We start from the raw sequence: 19,819 nt of genomic DNA, 5'->3' as shown, positions 1-19,819 counted from the left end.
ATGAACCGATTAACAAAATTACCACTAAATAGAAATAGTTGCTAAGATGTACTCCATTATAGTAATAATGAAAATAGAAAATGCGTTCTTACAAATAAACTTTATTGTGAAATAAAATTCTCCAAAATTTGAAGGGGGGAAAAAAAAAATAAAAATTTTTTGCTTTAATTAAATACTCCAGCCTTTTGAAAATCTCATGTGCATAAGTGGTAGCAGATCAGGGCAGAGAGCTTTTCATTTTAAAGACAATGGTATTAGAAGCATCCAATCAGTACCATTGTAAAGCAGCAGTAACCTACCCTCAAGGTGATTTAAGAACTAATTCTCTGCATTCATTCAAATATTTGTGGGATCAATAAAAAAAAAAATTATAACTCAGTGACATATTTTTATTATGTAATTTGCATAAACTATTTTTTCCCCTCAGTAAGGACATCATTATAGAGGATGTACATAACATACAGGAATGAAATAAAATCTAACAGGCCTAAAACTTGTAGTTCAAAAGCAAAACTTGATTCAAACAGTTCTATAGACAACAGTAATAGCTTCAAAAATAACTTTTAGGAATATATGTTGCACTATGTTTACAGGTCTAGTGCATAGGATTGTAGTTTACAAGAAAGAAACATTTCAAATGGCTGCCATAGTTACGATTGTCAGTTTGAGAACACCAGGAACATTTCTTGTAACCCATATAAACTTACAAATAGTTATATAAGTAGTAAGACATCTTTCTGCTTAATATATTTGGTGTTTATCGACATCTATCTGAATATCACTACAGACATTCTACCCAAACCATCTGTAGTAGATTATAATCCTATTTTTATTTTATATAGACCTAGATCAAACTAAATTTATAATAAGATAATAACAAAAAAACCCTATTGTTTTCATAAATACCAACAATACAGCAAAAACTTTAACACAGAGTGCACTAAAATTAAAAGGATATTTATCTGGATAGCTGCCTTTACATTGCAGTTATTTAGAACATGAGAGAAATAGTCAAACCCTGATGATGATGCTTAGCTAACGACTAAAGCCTATGCAGCTCCAGTGAAAGCAGGGCTCATTAGCACTAGCAAACCCTTACTAACAGCTTCCAGGCTGAAGTGACACCCATTTGGGCTACCAGTAAAACTGATGCATACCACTGGTACTTGTGTCGACATGCTTCCAACCTTTTCAGATATGGACATCCAAAATACTCCCATAGGCACTTTTAAAAATTCAACACCACTTTCCACACTTACTGCACAAATTAGCTTCTTTGTTTACTATTTGGCATGGAGTTTTCCACAGAATAAAAAAAAAAATTTAATTTATTCACAAGAGTATTTCAGAAAATAGCTTTGCATCTTATTATATACTGAATTTAAATATTCATATCTATTAAAATCTTAGAATTCAGAAATACCTTTAAAATAAACCTCAAATATAAGCAATACAATCATCAGATTCTAGAACATGAATGTCTCCAGAAAGTATTTGGAAAGAAGTTCTCTAAGTTCTCTGAGTTTCCAGATCTCAACTTAAGTAGGGAGAAAAGCTGCATGACATTTCAATCTTCAGTCTGCTACTTCAGTACATTGAGTGCTAGGAAGAGCATGTAATATTCTGGATAGGAAAACCAGTCAATAGCTTTTTGCCATAGAATCTCAAGTGTTTCAAAGCTTTCCCACAGATTACAGATACTTTTACTATACAAAATTTAAAACTGAATCTATACAGAAGAAAGGAGCAACACCAGACATAGCAAATAAGCTGTTCTGCAATACTATGGATCATCAGAATGGCTGCTCAAAGATCTATTAGATTCATGGTGCTGCTTGATCTAAGCATCATCTTTTATTGAAGAAATCTGTGGTTGTGTAAATACACATAATTTAAATTGTATTAACCACAGTCATGCCCCTGAAAAAAACCTACAAAATTTTTGTATATAACAAGCTAAATATTTCCACTTCACCAATGATACCAACTGTGGATAATCCAGAGTATAATAAAAATCTGAAACTACAGGATTTTTAAAATAGCCATGAAACAGTTTGGAAACTTGTTCAAACAACTGATTCCAGTTTATTTAGGAATAAAAAGAATTAAGAACATTAATTTGGGTATCGTTTTATACTACTTATACTTTCAAGTCAGAAAGTTCTCAGTTATCAATCAAGGCCGATTTACACAGAAATAGAAGCTATTGAAAAGCAATCCAATCTAGTAATAAAGAACTTGTAATCTCTGTCCAACAGTATTTTTTTTTTAAAGATGTTAGTCTACACTGTCTCACACTATTAAGAGTTAATGATAGGTCAGTTTAAAGCTTGTTCTTATTCAGGTCATATGCACATAAACACATTAAATAGTTACTTCCTTAACGCTCCCATTGTACCTACAATCAGAAATTGTGATGTCATTTCTATATAGATCCTTTAAAATGATGGATCTTTATTAGCAAATAAATCTATTAAATGCTTCCTGCACAATCACACCAACAAACTCAAGAGTTGATCACACCTTTCCTATTAGTGCATAAATTACATCCAAAATAAAATGATACTTAGGTTAGGGGAAAAAAAATAAATCACATTTCTACAATTTTAAAATAATATTTGTTAGGCATGCCCACATGAACTTAATTTCCCTCAACATACTGCATTTTCAAAAAATCATGTAAGTTCGAAGTGAAGGCAATCATTTTATAATAACAACATGCTCACTGAATAGAGAAGTTGAGATTTATTCTACTGAATAAGATGAATTTAAGAGAAAACACATTCAGATTTAAAAGTGGCTTTTTAAGAAGTAAATATTTACTAGGTACATATAAAAAAAATTATTTCAAACAATGAAAAATTTTGTGGGACAAGCTTAGTAATATGTTTTTCTTCTGGGTACAGAAATGTCAGCTATATTTTACACAGAAGAAACAATGTAACAAAAAAGTCAATTTGACCTTTTTCTTCCCTACCTTAGCTCTAGAAGAACCGACATTCTCCATGTTCTCAATACTGCAGATGCAATTGTGAGAGACTTTTCGGCAAGCTACTCGAATGTAGTCCCAGAAACTACGAGGACTTTCATAGCCGAACCAGGTGATCTGACCTTAAATCAAAATACAAGATATGTAAATATTTATGAACCTTCCTCTCTGCTTATTGGAGATAAACATAATTAAAGTACTTCCCTATAGGTTGCCTGCACTGACAGGATTTTATACTAGCAAGTCCATAAATTCCTACTGTAAACTGGCTCACAGGTGTAAAAAAACCTTGCATTATGTCTCTCACCCTGGTTTGCAATGCACAAAGAGAAGTTTGGGGCTTTTGTGTACATATGTGTATTTTGTTGGGTTTTTGCTTGTTAGTATGCTACAATAATACTCCAGGGTTCTTCACGGGACTCTCAAATCACAATAGAGCACAGAGTTGTGACTTAAAAATACGATGCAAGAAGTATTTCTGTTACCTGCTTCAGGTAGTACCACATGTTTCATTAATACAGTCAAGTAAAGGGAGTTTTGTTCTTTAAAAAAAAATATTTTTTATATATAAATATCTATCTCAAGACCACTGTTTGCTGTGGTAGTATTATCTTTATTTTAGGAGCAGAATGGAATTTATAAAAATGTGCTTTCATTGAAGGAGAAATTGATGTATGATCAAAAAAGTTTTGCAGTCACAATTTATTTTGAGGACACACACAATATTCCTTAGGAAGTTGACCAAAATGAATTGAGCAAATCAATACCTCTTCTGGAGCTTTAACCAAAATTCTTCATATTTTTTCCAGCTTGGAATGTATTACAGTTAGAAAACAAAGGGAAAAATTGCATTCTACTTTCAATCACTCCACACAAAATAAATTTCATCACAGGCACAACAGTTCAGCCCCGTTTTTCAGACTGAACAGCATACAACTGTGAACAGGTATGTGAAAAGATGAACATTGCCCTCTGGTGACTGCCATTATTACATACATGCGAAACCTTTTTTCCATATAAAATGAGATCTTATTGTTAAGCTAATTCTATTTTATTTCAAGTTTTGAGTTGTACTTCTGAAGCTTTACTAATGTATCAGAAAGACTTTAATTCTTTTGCTGTTAGAAAGCTCAGATTTCAAGACAGAATATATTCAACTGATACTGCAAATCATACATACCAAAATGCCAAAATATCATGACAATGATATTTTTATCTAGCATGACTTATCTTAACTCCAAGCATAGCCAGAGTAATGTCAAAGATCTGTCCCCTATGATCTTAAGAGATTCAAGTGGTGTTGGGTTTTTTTCCCTAGAGGGTGCATGTAACTTGACTTTGTGGCCCATCTGCTTACTCCGCCTCATGGATTTATTTATTAAATTCAAAGCTTGATAAAAGTCTTGTTAAAAAAAAAAGCAGGAAGAATTGATACATATTACTCAATATGTCAAAGGGAAAACAAAAAAACAGGGTGCTTCAGTTGCTGTAGATTCAGATCTCAGCCCTAAGCACTAAAATAAAAGAGTTTCCATGAGGCAAGTGCTCTTACACACTTACTATTTTCGTTGAAATGCCAAGTGTAGCGGACAGCAACAAGAATTTAACAGCATTTTAACAGCATGAAAACGTACAGATATTATTCATGTTCTTTGCCATACTAGAAACATTTATGCCCTGGGGATTATACCTGCAAAATTAAATGCAACTTAAGTGTGAAGATGACTTTGTGTCACCAATTCCAGTGCCAGCTAATAAAGGCAAGCTTATCATAAAATAACTTTTGTGGCCTTTTGAAACTATCTTCATATTCTTTGCCATACTAGAAACATTTCTGCCCTGGGGATTATACCTGCAAAATTAAATGCAACTTAAGTGTAAAGATGACTTTGTATCACCAATTCCAGTGCCAGCTAATAAAGGCAAGCTTATCATAAAATAACTTTTGTGGCCTTTTGAAACTATCTTAAGGACAGAATATATTCTGCAAAAACCAGACATTTTCACTCTATAGTTTTCTGAAGTCACTAATTCAAAGCAATTCCTTTGAATGTTCCTCCAATGAACACCTGAAAAACACATCATTTAAAAACAAAAATACCTTTGCAACAGAAATACATATCAGCACACAGCGCTTATTTGGCTTACGCTGATCAACAAAGCAAGCTGGCCATAATTACAATGAACACTGGCATAACAGTGGGTTCTCGTCTTGCAGTCAGCTCTGCGAGAGGGTATGATGGGTTTCAGACTTTAGTAGGAATTGTCTTCACTTGAAACTCACAGCCAGCTCAGGACCTTTTGTGAACCAAGGACTTCTATATTTCACTATTTTCTCCCTACGACTTTAAACCTTGCCCCACTCTAGTAATTAACACCATCTGAAGAAAAACTTCCTTAATCATTCTATACACAGAAAAATGTTGGAAAAGACTGTCTCAGAATAGTGAGAATGTATTTTAAGAACTACTAAATAAGATATTAAGCTGTATATTCCCTACAATTTTAAACGCTTTCAGCGTATGGAATTCTATTTGGCCCTCAATGCACTCAATGTACACAGCCACAAGAACTCTCAAGAATGAGGAATGAAATAGCTCTCATTACTCAGTGCTTGTCAGGCTGTGCCTGGAGTATTGTGTCCAGTTCTGGTCCCCACAATTCAAGGAGGACACGGACAGATTGGAGAGGGTCCAAAGGAGGGCCATGAAGATGTTCAACGGGCTGGAGGACCTGCCCCATGAGGAAAGATTGAAGGCATTAGGTCTTTTCTCCCTAGGGAAGAGAAGACTCAGAGGGGAACTCATCACAGTACTTCTGAACCTAAAGAACTTAAAGAGGATGGAAGCTCTCTCTTTACAAGGAGCCACATGGAGAAGACAAAGGGCAATGGGTACAAGTTGCACTGGAAGAGGTTTCATCTCAACACAAGAAAGAGATTTTTTAAAGTAAGAACAACTATTCACTGGAAGAACCTCCTCAGGGATGTGGTAGAGTCCCCATCACTGGAGATTTTAAAGATGTGATGCTAGGGACAGGGTGCTAGATAATGTCACCTGGGCTCCCTTTTCCACAAATGGTTGGACCAGATGATCTTTTGGGGTCCTTTCCAACCTGGGCTGTTCTATGATTCCAAAATCATATCTAAATTTTAAAGGGTCCTAATAAACTTGAAAGCTAGTTTTAGTATACCATTTACAGTCTGTCAAAGTACTTCTCAAGGAAAAAGTAAGTTTCCAGGGAGGTCCAAAGGACAAAAAGTACATGGTCTTTGCCATGAAGTTTATACGTCATCAGAAGACACAGAAGCTGACAGCTATTCCAACAGGAATGATGTTACTGTTTTTGTCAGCCAAACAAAAACGTTAGATAAGCATGGAAGCTGCATGTTTAATATTAAACATTGTTCAAATTAATTCAGTTCTTGCCTACAGAACTGCAAAGCAAATAGAAATTTTTTAATTTCACCACATTTTTGAATACTACTACACACCTATTTGTATCAACCCATTTCTGCTCCAGTCTGACAACTAGTTGTTGCGGATCTTTTTTCATGCCCCCAAAATTCTTCACAAATAAGACATTAAGCAGTTTGATTCCTACTCAATCACAGTCCAATTTCATATCTACAAAGTTCCACAGTTGAAAGTAGTAATGACTAGGATGCTCTAAGGTACAGATTTTCTCCAGACCTCCCTGTATTATTTAGTTTGCAGCAAATTTTTCAATCCTGAAAAAAATAAGTTTTAATACAACTTGTTGGTAATAAACTGGTATGGTACTCCTTTGAGGAATTTCTGTGATACCAACTCTTTTATTTTGGGCCTACAGAACCAACCATTAAAAATTAAAAATTTACAGTAGTTCATAAACACAGCCCTCCAAGACAATTATAAATTCATTTAAGATTTTTCTCTACACAGGAGAAAGAAGAATGAGCTGAACAACAAATTACACAAGACCCCTACTTTTCTTTTTAGCCAAAACCAGTAATAGGGTCACTATGTGTGTATAAATATTAAATCTAGGAACAAAAGCTATACTGCTAACAGCATTATTGCACCAAATAAAGGCCCACCACAGCTATATGCTTAGACTTTGTCTTTGTCATGACAGTGGTGCCATCAGCTCTTATTTCTTTAACCTACCCTTTTCACCCCCATTATATCGCCAATACCTTAACTATTTTATCCAGCAGACTTGTCTCTCTCAGGATGAGCAGCATTACAAGCTGTACCTTATTCACTCAAAGAACTGTGCTTCCTCACCTTTGACCTAGACCTACCAGCACAAATTGTCTTCTGCAGACATAATTCATATCCTTTCCCTTTGTAACCACTGTTTGTGTCTGAATTATTACAATTCAATGAATTTTGATTAATATAAATTATATCAATATTCATTGCTTAAAAAGAGACTCCATGAAATAGCAGATAGTAGTAAGTGCTTTTTTTTTTCCACCTAAAAATAAATGAGTAAGATAAAAACCATATGGGAAAGGATAAATTGTGCACTGCAGATATAAGAAAAGTCTTTCAGTGCTTCAGAAATGAATTATTTAATAATTCACCTTACTATGAGGAAGTACAAAAACTGAACATTTACCAGTGGCATCACTAGTACAGCCATTTACCATTACTATCACCAGAGTATTGATGATGCGTGAAACTAGAACATTTTATAGAATGAGGAAAGGAAGAGAATTATTACATTTATCTTTCCACTCCAGCAGCACTGATGAACCTAGAAGCTTACTACTTATAGTAAGTTTTCTAAAACAAAATAGAAAAGCAAGCAAACAAACTCCACAGTCACTAAAAATTAGGAATGACATAGATCAGATAGAGACAAGCAGCTTCCATGGGCAACTCTAGCAGAAGCTTTTGATATGTTTATAATACCTTCTAAATGTACATACAGGAAAAAAGGCATACAAAGTCGTGCAAGTGTCAAAATAGCACAGTACAGCATAGTCTTTCGTGTCATTATGGTGGTAAATGCAAATAAGTGTATAAATGACAAGTATGTTCACAGTAATAATGAAATTCAAAAACTACAGAAGTCACAAGCAAGATGCATTATATACGTTGTCAGTGACAGAACTCAATTTATACACCAAAACTATTTCAAAGCATGCAAACTGGCTAGCAGTTTGGATATAAACACATTTTGCTGTACATTGAAAACCTAGTAAGTCAACAAATACATACAAATGACAACAGTTTTCAGAAACGTTTGAGATGATGGCCATAAAAATCTACAATAGTTACTGAAGTTCTTCAGCACTAACTCAGTTAGAACTAATTTAAATTGATAGAAAAAGGCAGAAAACCATACAACATTGTGATATAGTAAAGACAAAATATACATCACTTTGTATTGACTTCAGGTTTTAAATAAGCTAGGATACACCTCTGATCAAATCCCAAGTACTGTTGCTGAACACATTGATGCCCCTACAATTTCTTCACTAACTATATTTACTTAGCTGATCTGATAAAAAGGACACTTACACGAAATATAGATGAAAAAATCTGTGGTCAGCAGTGAAAACAAGAAACCACCAAGACAACTACAAAATATGGCTTAATCTCCCCAGTACAAAATAGTTAAGAAAGGAAGAAATTCTAAACAACTATCTGGGGAAAAAAATGGCTCCTGAAATTACCCAGCTTGCTTTAAATATTGTCAAACACACATACATTTATATACAAATTCGTAAAATCCCTTTCAGCACTACAGGTCTTATTTGGTCCAGAGACCTTCAAATACATTGTCCCTGTATCTACTCAGAAAACCACTTACTCTCTACTGCATTACAAAACCATGCAAAATCTTATTTCTGAGAAGGAATAAGAGTAATTAGTCACTCATCTTCCTGTTACTCCTACCTTTCCAAGATCTTCAGTTGTCCTGTTCAATAGTATCATATCTTGCCAGCAGGCATGCCACACAGCTTATTTTAATAACTGGAAGAACACATGCTTTATACCCTCCTCATTACCATATTTGGTCTACTCTGCATTCACAATAAATCCAGAGCTTCTAGGGAGTACTGGGTATACTGCACATACAGTATTACACAGTACAGGGATAAGTATCTCTCCACTTTCTAGAGCAGAAGGCAGTCAATGGCTTGCAATCCCCGAAAAGACAGTTAATACAGCTTACCCCCACTCTCTCTCTCTTCCTTAGGGCAATTCAAAAATAGATTGTGAGCCAAACTGCTTTTTCTAACAGTGGCCTATTCCTCACTGCTACTTATTGGCACTGGTGTACATGTAACTGTAAGGTAGTACAGATGTCACCTTTTGGCCATGGCATGTTACGTTACCTTTTTTTGGAACTATTTTGGTGCCATATGTGCTAAGTCTTCTGTATCACATAAACAGATACCTGCAGCATTCACAGATCTCTGTTGTGTGAGCTGATATATTTATGCTGACCTCATTTTATTACTAAGCAAACACCCACATCTAACCCACTCTTAGGAAAATGAGCAGCTGCATTAAAGAAGTGCATCCATGGGGAAAGTCATTAGTTTTCTGCCTGTTTGACTTCCTGGTCTGGCTCACCACAGGATCCAGTGAAGACCATGGCCAATATCACGGAAAAGTAACCACAAAGTGGGGGGTGGGGGGGTGGGGATAAAAATTCTGTCGCAAACTGCACTGAGTTTAAGAAATCTTGTGGAGATTTTCAACACTCAACTGGAAAATGCCATGAGCAATCTGAGACAGCCTTGGTTTAAGCAAGAGGTTGGACTGGATAACTTCATAAGGTACTTTCCAGACTAAATTCTTCAATGATTCTGAAAAGAAAAAACAAACTAACAAAAACACCCAAACCACTGTGAATGTTGTTTCATGACGCTTTTGCTATTCGGAGCTGGCAACTTCAGATCAGTTACCTGTGGAGGACCTCGGCTGGACCGAGGGGCCTGGGGAGGATATTGACCTTGACAAGATTACAGTGTTCCTGTGAGAGAACAAGAAAGAACGAGAAGCATGCTGGGAAACTAAGTTTAAGGAATGTGTTGACCGTTTGCAGTTGTGATAAGGAACCTGAAAAAGTCACCCAATGAGGGGTGAGAAAAACAACTTCTGACAACTTTTTGACCAATAAGGGACAGACATATGTACAAGGTAACAAGTATAATGGGTATAAATTTGCTAGCTTGTAGTAATAAAAAAACCTTCTTTGCTTGTACTATAAGAATGAGTACGTGTTGTTTGTCCGTCTCGACCGCGACAGTTACCTATCAAAAATCAGTTTAAAATGGCGCTCATATTGCTATAACTGGCATTTTTAGCAGAACAGCCAGGAAGATGAGGCTTGAAGAACTATTATATCAGAATTCTTAATTGCAATGGTTTCTGGAAAAGCATAAAATTCTAATCCCTGTAGTTGAACATTTTTTTCCATTTTTGGCTGTCCTTATTCCTTCCATTTTGCTTTGTCTGGATCCTGTCTGAACATGAAACCAATAAGCAGCAACAGTCACTATATTCCGTCAAGACTATGCTTTGCTCCTTAAAAACATATTGTATTTAAAGTCAGAAAAGACAGTTGCCAGTAAAAGTTTTCTAATAAAAGTAAACTTAGTCCTTTACGATGCAAATTAAATACTTTTTTTTTTTAATTCTTCCTTTCTCACCCAGTACTTCCAAAGGAAATTAAAGATTAAGAATTGTTACTTGCCATGACCTTAAGAAAGTAACTTTCTATATATTCCAACTCTGAAATCTGATGATCTGTTTAACTACACTGCCATGGCATTATCTTGACAACTTTGATACAATGAAACCATTTATCTTACCATAGACAAACAGATCATGTATGTTCTGCCTGCTTTAAAACATTTTATACAACCCACTGCAACCACCAGTCTGCTTTTAGTGTGCTCCTACTGACACAAAATATGCATTCAGAATATATCAGTCCTTTTCATCAATAAAATGCAATTTCTTTCAAGCCCAGTGTTGTACAATACATACCCTCTTAAATTTTGAATTGTCATGGTACATTTATTATCTTAATTTCCCTTTCAAGTTTTTAAAGAATAAAGCAATTACTCACAGTGATCTAGCTTATTACCAAAATATTCCCTGTTTGCAGTACGATGCACAATTGCTGCCTTTTTTGGTATTTTTATTTAACTCTGCAAACTTAGAAAAACTGGTAATTACAAGGGGAAGACTGAAACAACAATTTAGCTTTTTGATTTTCTCTATTTCTTATTTGAAATAATTTTTTACTTGCAAATTTCATTTGCCTGTAACCCATTTGCCAACCTGTCAAGGCTTCTTCTCTGTACTGCCTGTCCTGAATAATAGACTGTGAAGCAAAAGAATGTTGGGGAAAAAAAATATAAAAGGGAAAAAAATTATAAAATTCATAATGATTTTTGCTCAAACATCACTGAAGCTGAGGGAGAAGGAGAAAACAGAGCAATTTCCCTGCAGTGTCAAGTTGCTAAGTACCCATAATCACTCCAATAATCTTTGTCACAATGTGACAAACACTATGTTTCTACCCCACTGTGTGATTTTTTTTTTTCTTCTCTGACAGAATGACAGCAGGTAGTAATTGTGCTACTCAAATGTCAGCCTACACACAATATTGTTCACAAAGTTATGAATATTAAAAAGCAAAAGTATGAAAAGGAGTAGATTGCCATATTACACTTCTATATTAAGATGATTATGATGTCGTTCATAATCCTCAAATAATTTCAGAAACTGTACACAGAACTAAGAAATGAGGAGAAGCTTCCAAAGTCCCTTTCTAGCGACTGCTACTGCTAAGGCACACTCTGTTCTTTTAGCAAAGCAGCTTCCTCTGGAACAATCAGAAAATGCAAACAGACATTTTCTTGAATTAGAACAACATCTGACTCCGATAAAGAGGAAAATCAACAAACAACTGACCTTTCTCAAAAGCAATTTAATCCAGATCCATTGCATTCCAGCAGCAAAAAACAGGTTCACTAGCGGGGTGGGGGGATGGGAATGAAAGGACCTAAACACAGTATCTGGAAAAGAAGGCAACAAAAGCAGGGAAGGGAGAAAGAAAAGGGAGCAGCACCCCAGATATGCTCTCTATAGCTTCTGTTAAAGCAGAAAACACTGCGATTGTCTTTCAGACTCAGATTCTTAAGACACAGCCTTATCATAAAGCAGAAGAGCAGACAGCTCAGCACCATGGCAACATCCACTTCCTTAATTACCAGCCAAGAAGGTTTCCAACAAGAACACTGGAAACATGTTTCACAAAAACCGTTTCCTTCACTTTTCGACAATAATGCAAACAATCAGGAAGGCAATAGCAAAGGGACAGACACACAAAGCAAGCCATCACTTTCATTCAGCATCAAGGAGCTTCTACAGATGTACACTGGTTTCATATAAACAAATTCTCATGGCAAAAACATCACTAGAAAGGAGGTTAATTAACATACCTTTCAGTCGATGACTTAGAATCTGTTCCAGAATGGCTGCAAAATTATTAAATTCAGGGGAAGTGTCATCTATAGTCTCAAAACAGGAACGGTCAATCAGAGTCTTGACTGAAAACCTAGAGCAAAAGTACAGGACAATCATAAATTATATGGATAGCTATTGGTCCTCTATAGCAGGACAGTAGTTTGTATAAACCAAATGAGCAAAGAACCAGAAAACCAGCTTGGTGATTTCAAGTTCAGTCAGAGCAACACAAACACATACCACATCAAGAAATAGCCTGGAAATACAATTATAATTGTTAGTCTTAGGCATAAAGCCTTAAAAACAAAAAGAAAACAAAAATCCCCACACTTTCCATGTAGAAGTGAGCTAATTATTTTGTCATTATTTCCCTCTTCTCTAAACTATTTTAATAAAGCTGTAGAAAAACAAGGACTCAAAAGTACCCAACATAAATTTCTCTTTGTAATCCTAAACACCATAATTTTTGCTTGACATTTCGTCAATGTTCCTTTTATTCCCCAAATCCATGCCCAAGAATCAGAAGTATAAACTTTATCCTATTATGAGAACACTGCAATATCATCCTAATGCAAGAATAATCCAAACATATTACAAAACTGAAATTTTATGCACTGTTAACTCTGTGCATTAACTTGGACAGGATGATTTCCCTGTGAACGGGGGTAATCCCTATTCAGCACCATATTACTTCATTATTATGCCAGAAAAGCTATCAATTTAAATGATCTAACACTTGAAATTGGAAAGGCTGAATCAAGCCACTGTAAAAAGCAGACAAGATATAACTAGTCAATTAGCCAATTAGCTGTCTTTGGTTACACCTGCACTTACACAATTTCATTCTTATTCAGAAGAAGATAGTTTAAACTTCAAGAAACAAGACAAAAAATGATTTTTCTCTTGCCTTCACCATTTTAATCATAATCCATTTTTATTCTCCTTTCTGCTCCTTGTTCTTCAGTTTTCAGTTTCAAGGCAAGTTTCATATGTCCTCAACTTTGAGAGTAACACTTACTTTAAGGCATTTATTGTGTTTTTTTGCAACAATCCTTGTTTGTATTAATGGAGCCATACTAGAGCCTGAGGCAATAGTTTTCACAACACCCAAACTTCAACAGTACCATCTTAGGAAGTTCTCACTGTGCCTGCTCATCCCAGACCCTATACCTGAGCACACCACTCCCTCAGTTGTGTCAGTTCTACTTTTTATGGGGCTCACTATGAGCTGATCTAGATTTTCAGTACTTGAGAGGAGCGGTGGAGTGACTCCTAAATATGCTTCACAGCTTCTCAACACAAACAGTTCTAGAGCACACCTGCAGAAACAGCATACCGTACAGGCATGGGCAGGAATGAGACTCCTTAAACCAGCAGTACGATTTTCAAATGTTCTGTACTGGGAAGTAACTGAACTGCATCTTTAGCAGAGTCAGCACAGCTGCCTGATGCTCATTTACTAAATGAAACTAATTATGCTCAAACTGAATTGATATATATATTTCAAGCGTTTAAACTCAATTATGTTACACTAAGTAAACTTCTGAATAAAGACTCCCCATCCTACCTTTCCTGCAGGCTTCTATTGTTGCAGTGGTTTTGGCAGGACAGGAATTAGGAGTGAGAAGGGTGGGGGAGGAAGCTGCTTCTGCAGTGTCAAGTTATGACTCAGTTTTGAACTCCTCCACATTTTTAACCAATTTTGAGTAAGTGAGAGACATGCATGCCCACCAGTAAATTTCTACCTAGTCACTATCATTGCTATTGACTACTCTAATGGCAGTAATGATGGCTTCCTCAAAGCTATACCAGAGCTGTGAAATTATCTATAAAAAAACTTTTTAATTTTGAAAAACAAACGCATATAGCAATGCCATGACTAAGTTGGTATTAACTGTAACAAGAAGACTCTTCCCACACCGTGCAGTTCTGAAAAAGAGAAGGTGCAGCATATCACTCACAGGTACACACACAACAGAGTCAGTGAGTTAGCAGTGTAATGTACCAGACTATATAGAGGAATATCATCTTAAAACTTGGAGACATGATCAGGACGTGATCATCCATAAACTGCAAAACAGAATAGTGTATAATATATAGCTATGCCTATTTTTCCTCTATTCAGTGTCCTACTTAAAAGTTCACTGGTTAATATTGTATGGGATACATATTCAGAAATGGAGATATATTCAAGAAGAAACACTTAAAAGCAATTCACATACACTTCTAAAAATCATGGATAAGGGTTTTTTTTTTTAATTTTAAAGCATTCTGCAATTCAATTGAAGAAAAAAAAATTGTATCTAGTTTTTAAGAACACAACGATTTTTAAATACCTAGGGTCTGATTAGAAAAGACAGTCTAACAGCTCATCATCATTAACGGTGATCTTTTCAAGTGCTCATATTACTGCCACCATGCTCTCCGTAGAAATATTAATTTCCATCTCTCTACACTTTCACCAGAAACCTAAACAACCTTTATAGCTACGTCAAGTTTGGCTGAAATTAGCTTTTAGGAGAACTCACAGGGAGCGTGATAATGTACACTACGTACACCTTATTTCCACAGACCAGGAAGATAACAGTGCTACCAGGCAAAATTTGATTGACTGGAAATATTTTGGGGGAGATTTAAAAAATAAAAATCTGAAGCAAATACTTCTGTGTTGTGGTTTGGGTTTTTTTGTTGTTTTTTTTTTCTTTTTTCCTGCAGCACTACAGAGAGGCAAACATGTCTCAAAGTGTAAGCTAAAAGTCACAAGCACACTTTGCATGTTAGATATTCACACTTCACCATGCTTACTGCACAGACTGGAAAAAGGATTTAAGGTATGTAGAAGTGATGTCTTTGAAAAGAGGTTACACTGTAATCACTGGGTAAGCAACTTCACTTAGTCATGAAAGATAGCTCCTATGTTGTTTCCAGTGTACAGCCCCCCAGAAAAGAAAGTCCATGTTCTTGCACAGTTATGTGGAAACACTTCAGACTGAAAGTCAAGAAAGAAAATGTCAGGTCTAAAGTACACAAGAGCTATGGAGAAAAAAATGTCCAAATAGGTAGAGTTAGAGCAGCTGTCGTGTTTCCCTTGGTTGCCCCCAACTTCATCTTCTCTCCACTGGGCTGCTAAAGAGATGCACTCTAGAGCAACAGTCTACCCATACTTCACAGGTTAACAGAGAAATTGTAACAAAAAGGCATAAGAAAGTGAAGTGGCTTGAAAACAAACTTAACATTTTCTAAGATGAACTTTTTGGTGGACTGTAGGAACAGAGGAGTAATTAGTTCCAATACCTGTTGCTTTGAGACTCTCTGAAAAAAAATGTCTTTTATCCAGTCATTTCCCACTGTTTCACTGCAACAATAGGGTTGTTTTGGTTTGGGTTTTTGGTTTTTTGTTTTTTTTTTTTGTTTTTTTTTTCATACAGTAACTGCCTTTGGAGAGATTCCAATATCAGTGTTTCTAAATGACCTTTGTGAACTCTGATGTTTTCAGATTCTTACATATTCTTCTCTGTCACAAATCTAGTCTTGCTTGAGACAAAATAAGTTGTAGAAACAGTAGCATTCTCCAACCTTAAAAAGACCTTCTCAATTATGTAAGAGGGAAACATTCTTGGATAAGATTTATAGCAATCTTTTGGAGGTAGGTTCTTCCAGTGTTTTGCAAGATGCACAAGAAGGTCTCCTCAATTTCTCGAGTAACTCCAAACCAAAGCCAAACCTTTTGTGGATATATCCCAGGTCTATAGGCTTATTTCCAAAACAGCAACAAGCCTCTAATCAAAAAGCAAATAGGCAGAAAATTTGACTGTTCTATGAATTTGTCACTTTTCATTGTCAGATTCTGCTCTTGTCAGTTTTCAAATGAATGGAAGGATTCTGTCAAATTTATTTAACTTGCAATTTGGGAAACGTCACATTAAAATGCCATTTTAAAGAATGTAAACTATTAATATAGAATAATCCCCAAGATTATAAACATCCCTTATGCTGGAGAACATGGCTTGAACACGAAACCAGACAGTTCAGCTAAGGGACAACGTCACTGCAACAGCTCTTATGCATGTTAGCAAAATCACTATTTTAAAAAAAAAACATTTCCTGACCATTGTTAAATTCTGTGTTAACATTCTGTATTTAAGCTATGACCCTCACTTCCAAGGCCTGCCTCTATTTTTTTAGTGGTTCTGTATCTATATAGATCTTTGATCTATGAATCTTGGGGAAGAATAGATTAAAACAAGATGAACAACCTAGAACAACCTCAAAATCCCAGGACCACTTACTGGAAAATGGAAGGCATCAAACTATTAAGGAAAAAAGGTAGGGAGAGGGACAGAACTTAGAACATATATTACTTACTCAAACAAAAAAAAAAATCCTAAAAATTATTGCAATTTAAATCATGGCTGTGCAGTTACACAAACATAACCATGTATTTTCACATGCAATTGGTTTATGGAACTTAAGTAACTACAACACTTCCCATGGCTACAGTACCACTCAACATTTTAGTGGAAACAAACTGCTTCTTCCAAAGCTGTAAATATAAGAAACTATCCACATCCACATGAGAAGTTAGATATCACCACTGTAAGAAAAGACTAAAAACCTAAAGCCTGGTTTAACTATTAAGTAAAAATCTACTGAATTGAAGCTTTGATGAAAGTAGTTTATTAAATTATCAGGGACTGTTAACAGATGGTAATTCAGAAGAGTATCTTCCTTGTGATCTCTCACCTTCACTGGGTAGCAAGCCATATCATCCAAATTTAATTGAATCAATTCATTGGAGCTATTTTTACCAGAAATATTTCACAATCTCATAGGATTTTGATTGGAAATTACTATTATCTTACTGGTTTTGATACTAACTTGGCTATTCCTAACAAATAACACTTTTCAATAATAGAAAATGTGTAATAACTACAGTAAAACACAGAAATATTTTAAACATTTACTGTTACACTGGCAGAAGAATAAAAATATAAATAAATGTATGCACACCATAATAACGTAAATCCTTTTTCCTCATCATCCTTTCCAAATTTTAAGGTGTATTCACAAACTAAGAACTTCAGGTTTTGTGAGGATATAGCAAAATTAAATTTTTTACTGAAAATAATTAAAATACACCAATTTCAAGTAGTTTCTGCAGTAGCTCTTTGTTTCGTATGTGTTTGAATTGCCTCAGATTTCTAAGCATCTTTAAATATGTTACAACATCATTTCAGCTGCAGGACAAGGACATGAAACAAACCAAAAAATAACATCTAACAGCATAGAGTACAGAAGAGTTCCTCTCAACTGAGGAGGCAGAAAAAAATAGCAAGCTCTGAAGAATACAATATACTCCTTTAAAAAGAACTGTTTCTGTACATATTCTGTACAATTGTCATTACTTGTCAAAACCGGAATAGTATTGATGCTACTCTGAAACCCAGATACTAGGACTTGAAGGAATATTGAAGCAAATTCCTTTCAATAGCTGAATGGTGCAGTTACACCTTGTGAAACCCATTAACAATGTACATTAAAAGCAAAAAAAAAAAAAAAAAAAGGAGGAAAAATATGGGATTCTAAACTGTTTTTAAAAATACTGCTGCAGCATTAAGTGATGAGGGTACAAAGTTATCTAATAGTTGTCCTGGAACATTACTAAAATTTGTGAGAATTAAAATTCTATCATAGCTCACATGAGTCTGTTGAAGATCTTCTCCAGATAATATTCAAATTAGTTTGATAACTGCAAAATTTAGCAACTGAAACGAACTAACAGAGTCATTGGTACCAGCATATTCATGTATTTAAAAGTTTGCCATGATGTAATGGGTCAGTACTGCACACTTGGAAATGCTACATGAATTCAACCACGACAGCAGTGGAAACACAAAGCTATAGGAAGGATTATTAAGCTTCTATAAGCTCAGCGCTAAGACGCTAAAAAAAAATATATTTGAATACACTAGATCTAGCCTATACTGCGGATCTCCTGATCTAGATTTTGGAGACAAAAATATCCGCTGTGAACGCAGCCTCCTCGGGACTGCTCTTGCGGCACCGGTGCGTTAGCAAGAACACACGGTTAGCCACTTTTACAGCACCGTGGAAAAACAGTTTTAGGTTTCACTTCACGTCCAACATATATTAAGTCTAAATGTCAAAAACGGCCGTACCGCGCTAGTTTAAGAGAAATCGACGCTACACCAATTCCATCCGCACGAAGACGAAAACCTCACTTCAACACCGCCGAGAGTTTAGCCCGCCCTGCCTTGCCCCGGCACACGCCTTTCGCCCAGGAACGCGATCAAGGCGCCGAAAACCAACTCCCTCCCCGCCCCAAAGACCATTCAACGCCCCGATGCACCGGTGCGGCCGGCGCCGCCGCCAGGCGCGCCCCTGCCCCTCGGCCGCCGGCTCAGCGCCCCTCACGCACCCGCTCCCGAAGGAGCTGAGTCAGGATGGAGGAGGAGGAGGAGGAGGAGGAGGAGGAGGAGGAGGAGGAGGAGGAGGAGGAGGAGGCTGCCCTCTCCCGCCGCTACGTGCCCCCCCCCGCCTCCCCCCTGACAGAGCGGCCGCCGGCTGCGGCGGGGCTGCCGCCCGCGCTCCCGCCCCCGAGCGGCCGCCACGAGCAGGGGCCGCCGGTCACCTGCGCGGGGTGGGGGCGGGGCGGTCCCCTCAGGCAGGGCTGCCAGCGGCCAAAGCGGCGGGAAGGGCGAGGGGAACGGTCCCCTCGGGCGGGGCGGGGCGGGGCAGGGCACGGCACGGCAGGGCCCGTCCCGGCGGCTCACCTGCAGACCGTGATCAAGTTCCGCCTTTCCACCGCGGCGTTGCGAGACGGGACGCTCTTCCTGCGGGCGGAGACGTTGAGCCCCCCTAAGCCGAGGGACGCCATCTCCGCTGGGGGCAGGTAGAGCCGCCGGGGCTGGCGCGGAGCCTTTGTTCCCGGCCTCCCGGTCTCGAGGATGCTGCGCCCGCCGCCGCCGCCGCCGCGCGCAGAGGAGGAAGCCCCCGTGCTTTCCCCGCTCCTCCTCCCGCCGCACCGGCCCGCGCGGGAGGAGCGCCCCGAGGCAGGCGGCAGGTCGGGCGAGGAGGCGCCGGGGTCCCCGCAGCGGGGGCGGCTCGGCCCCCCCCGCGCCGCTCCGCTCCGCTCCCGGCAGCCGGGCAGCCACAGCGCCTCGGAATCACAGCGCCGCAGAGCGCCGGCGCCGCCAGCCAATCAGCGCGCGGGAGGGGCGCGGCGCCGCGCCGCCGACCGCCGGGGCTTCAAAGGGGCGCGCGCCGCGGAGGGAAGCGGCCGGGAGGCGGGTGGGGCGCCGGGACCGGCGGGCCCCTTCACCGC

The 19,819-nt window shown here is 37.7% G+C and overlaps 1 protein-coding gene across 1 annotated transcript in view; it reads right to left on the bottom strand.

The window, feature by feature from the left end:
* The window catches only part of RUNDC3B (RUN domain containing 3B), a 53,288-nt gene extending 33,916 nt beyond the window's left edge, over positions 1–19,372 (bottom strand). The window contains exons 1-3 of the mRNA XM_075048734.1: positions 19,269–19,372; positions 12,450–12,565; positions 2,978–3,111 (exon numbers count right to left, since the gene is read on the bottom strand). Of these exons, the coding sequence (XP_074904835.1) occupies positions 2,978–3,111; positions 12,450–12,565; positions 19,269–19,372 (354 nt within the window). The remainder of the gene's footprint in view (positions 1–2,977; positions 3,112–12,449; positions 12,566–19,268) is intronic.
* Between the last annotated feature and the right edge of the window lie 447 nt (positions 19,373–19,819).

This window comes from Buteo buteo, chromosome 2 (genome assembly GCF_964188355.1).
Source record: "Buteo buteo chromosome 2, bButBut1.hap1.1, whole genome shotgun sequence".
In the NCBI taxonomy this organism is placed as follows: domain Eukaryota; kingdom Metazoa; phylum Chordata; class Aves; order Accipitriformes; family Accipitridae; genus Buteo; species Buteo buteo.
The sequence above is the reverse complement of the archived record's forward strand: the minus strand, read 5'-3'. Positions and strand labels throughout refer to the sequence as shown.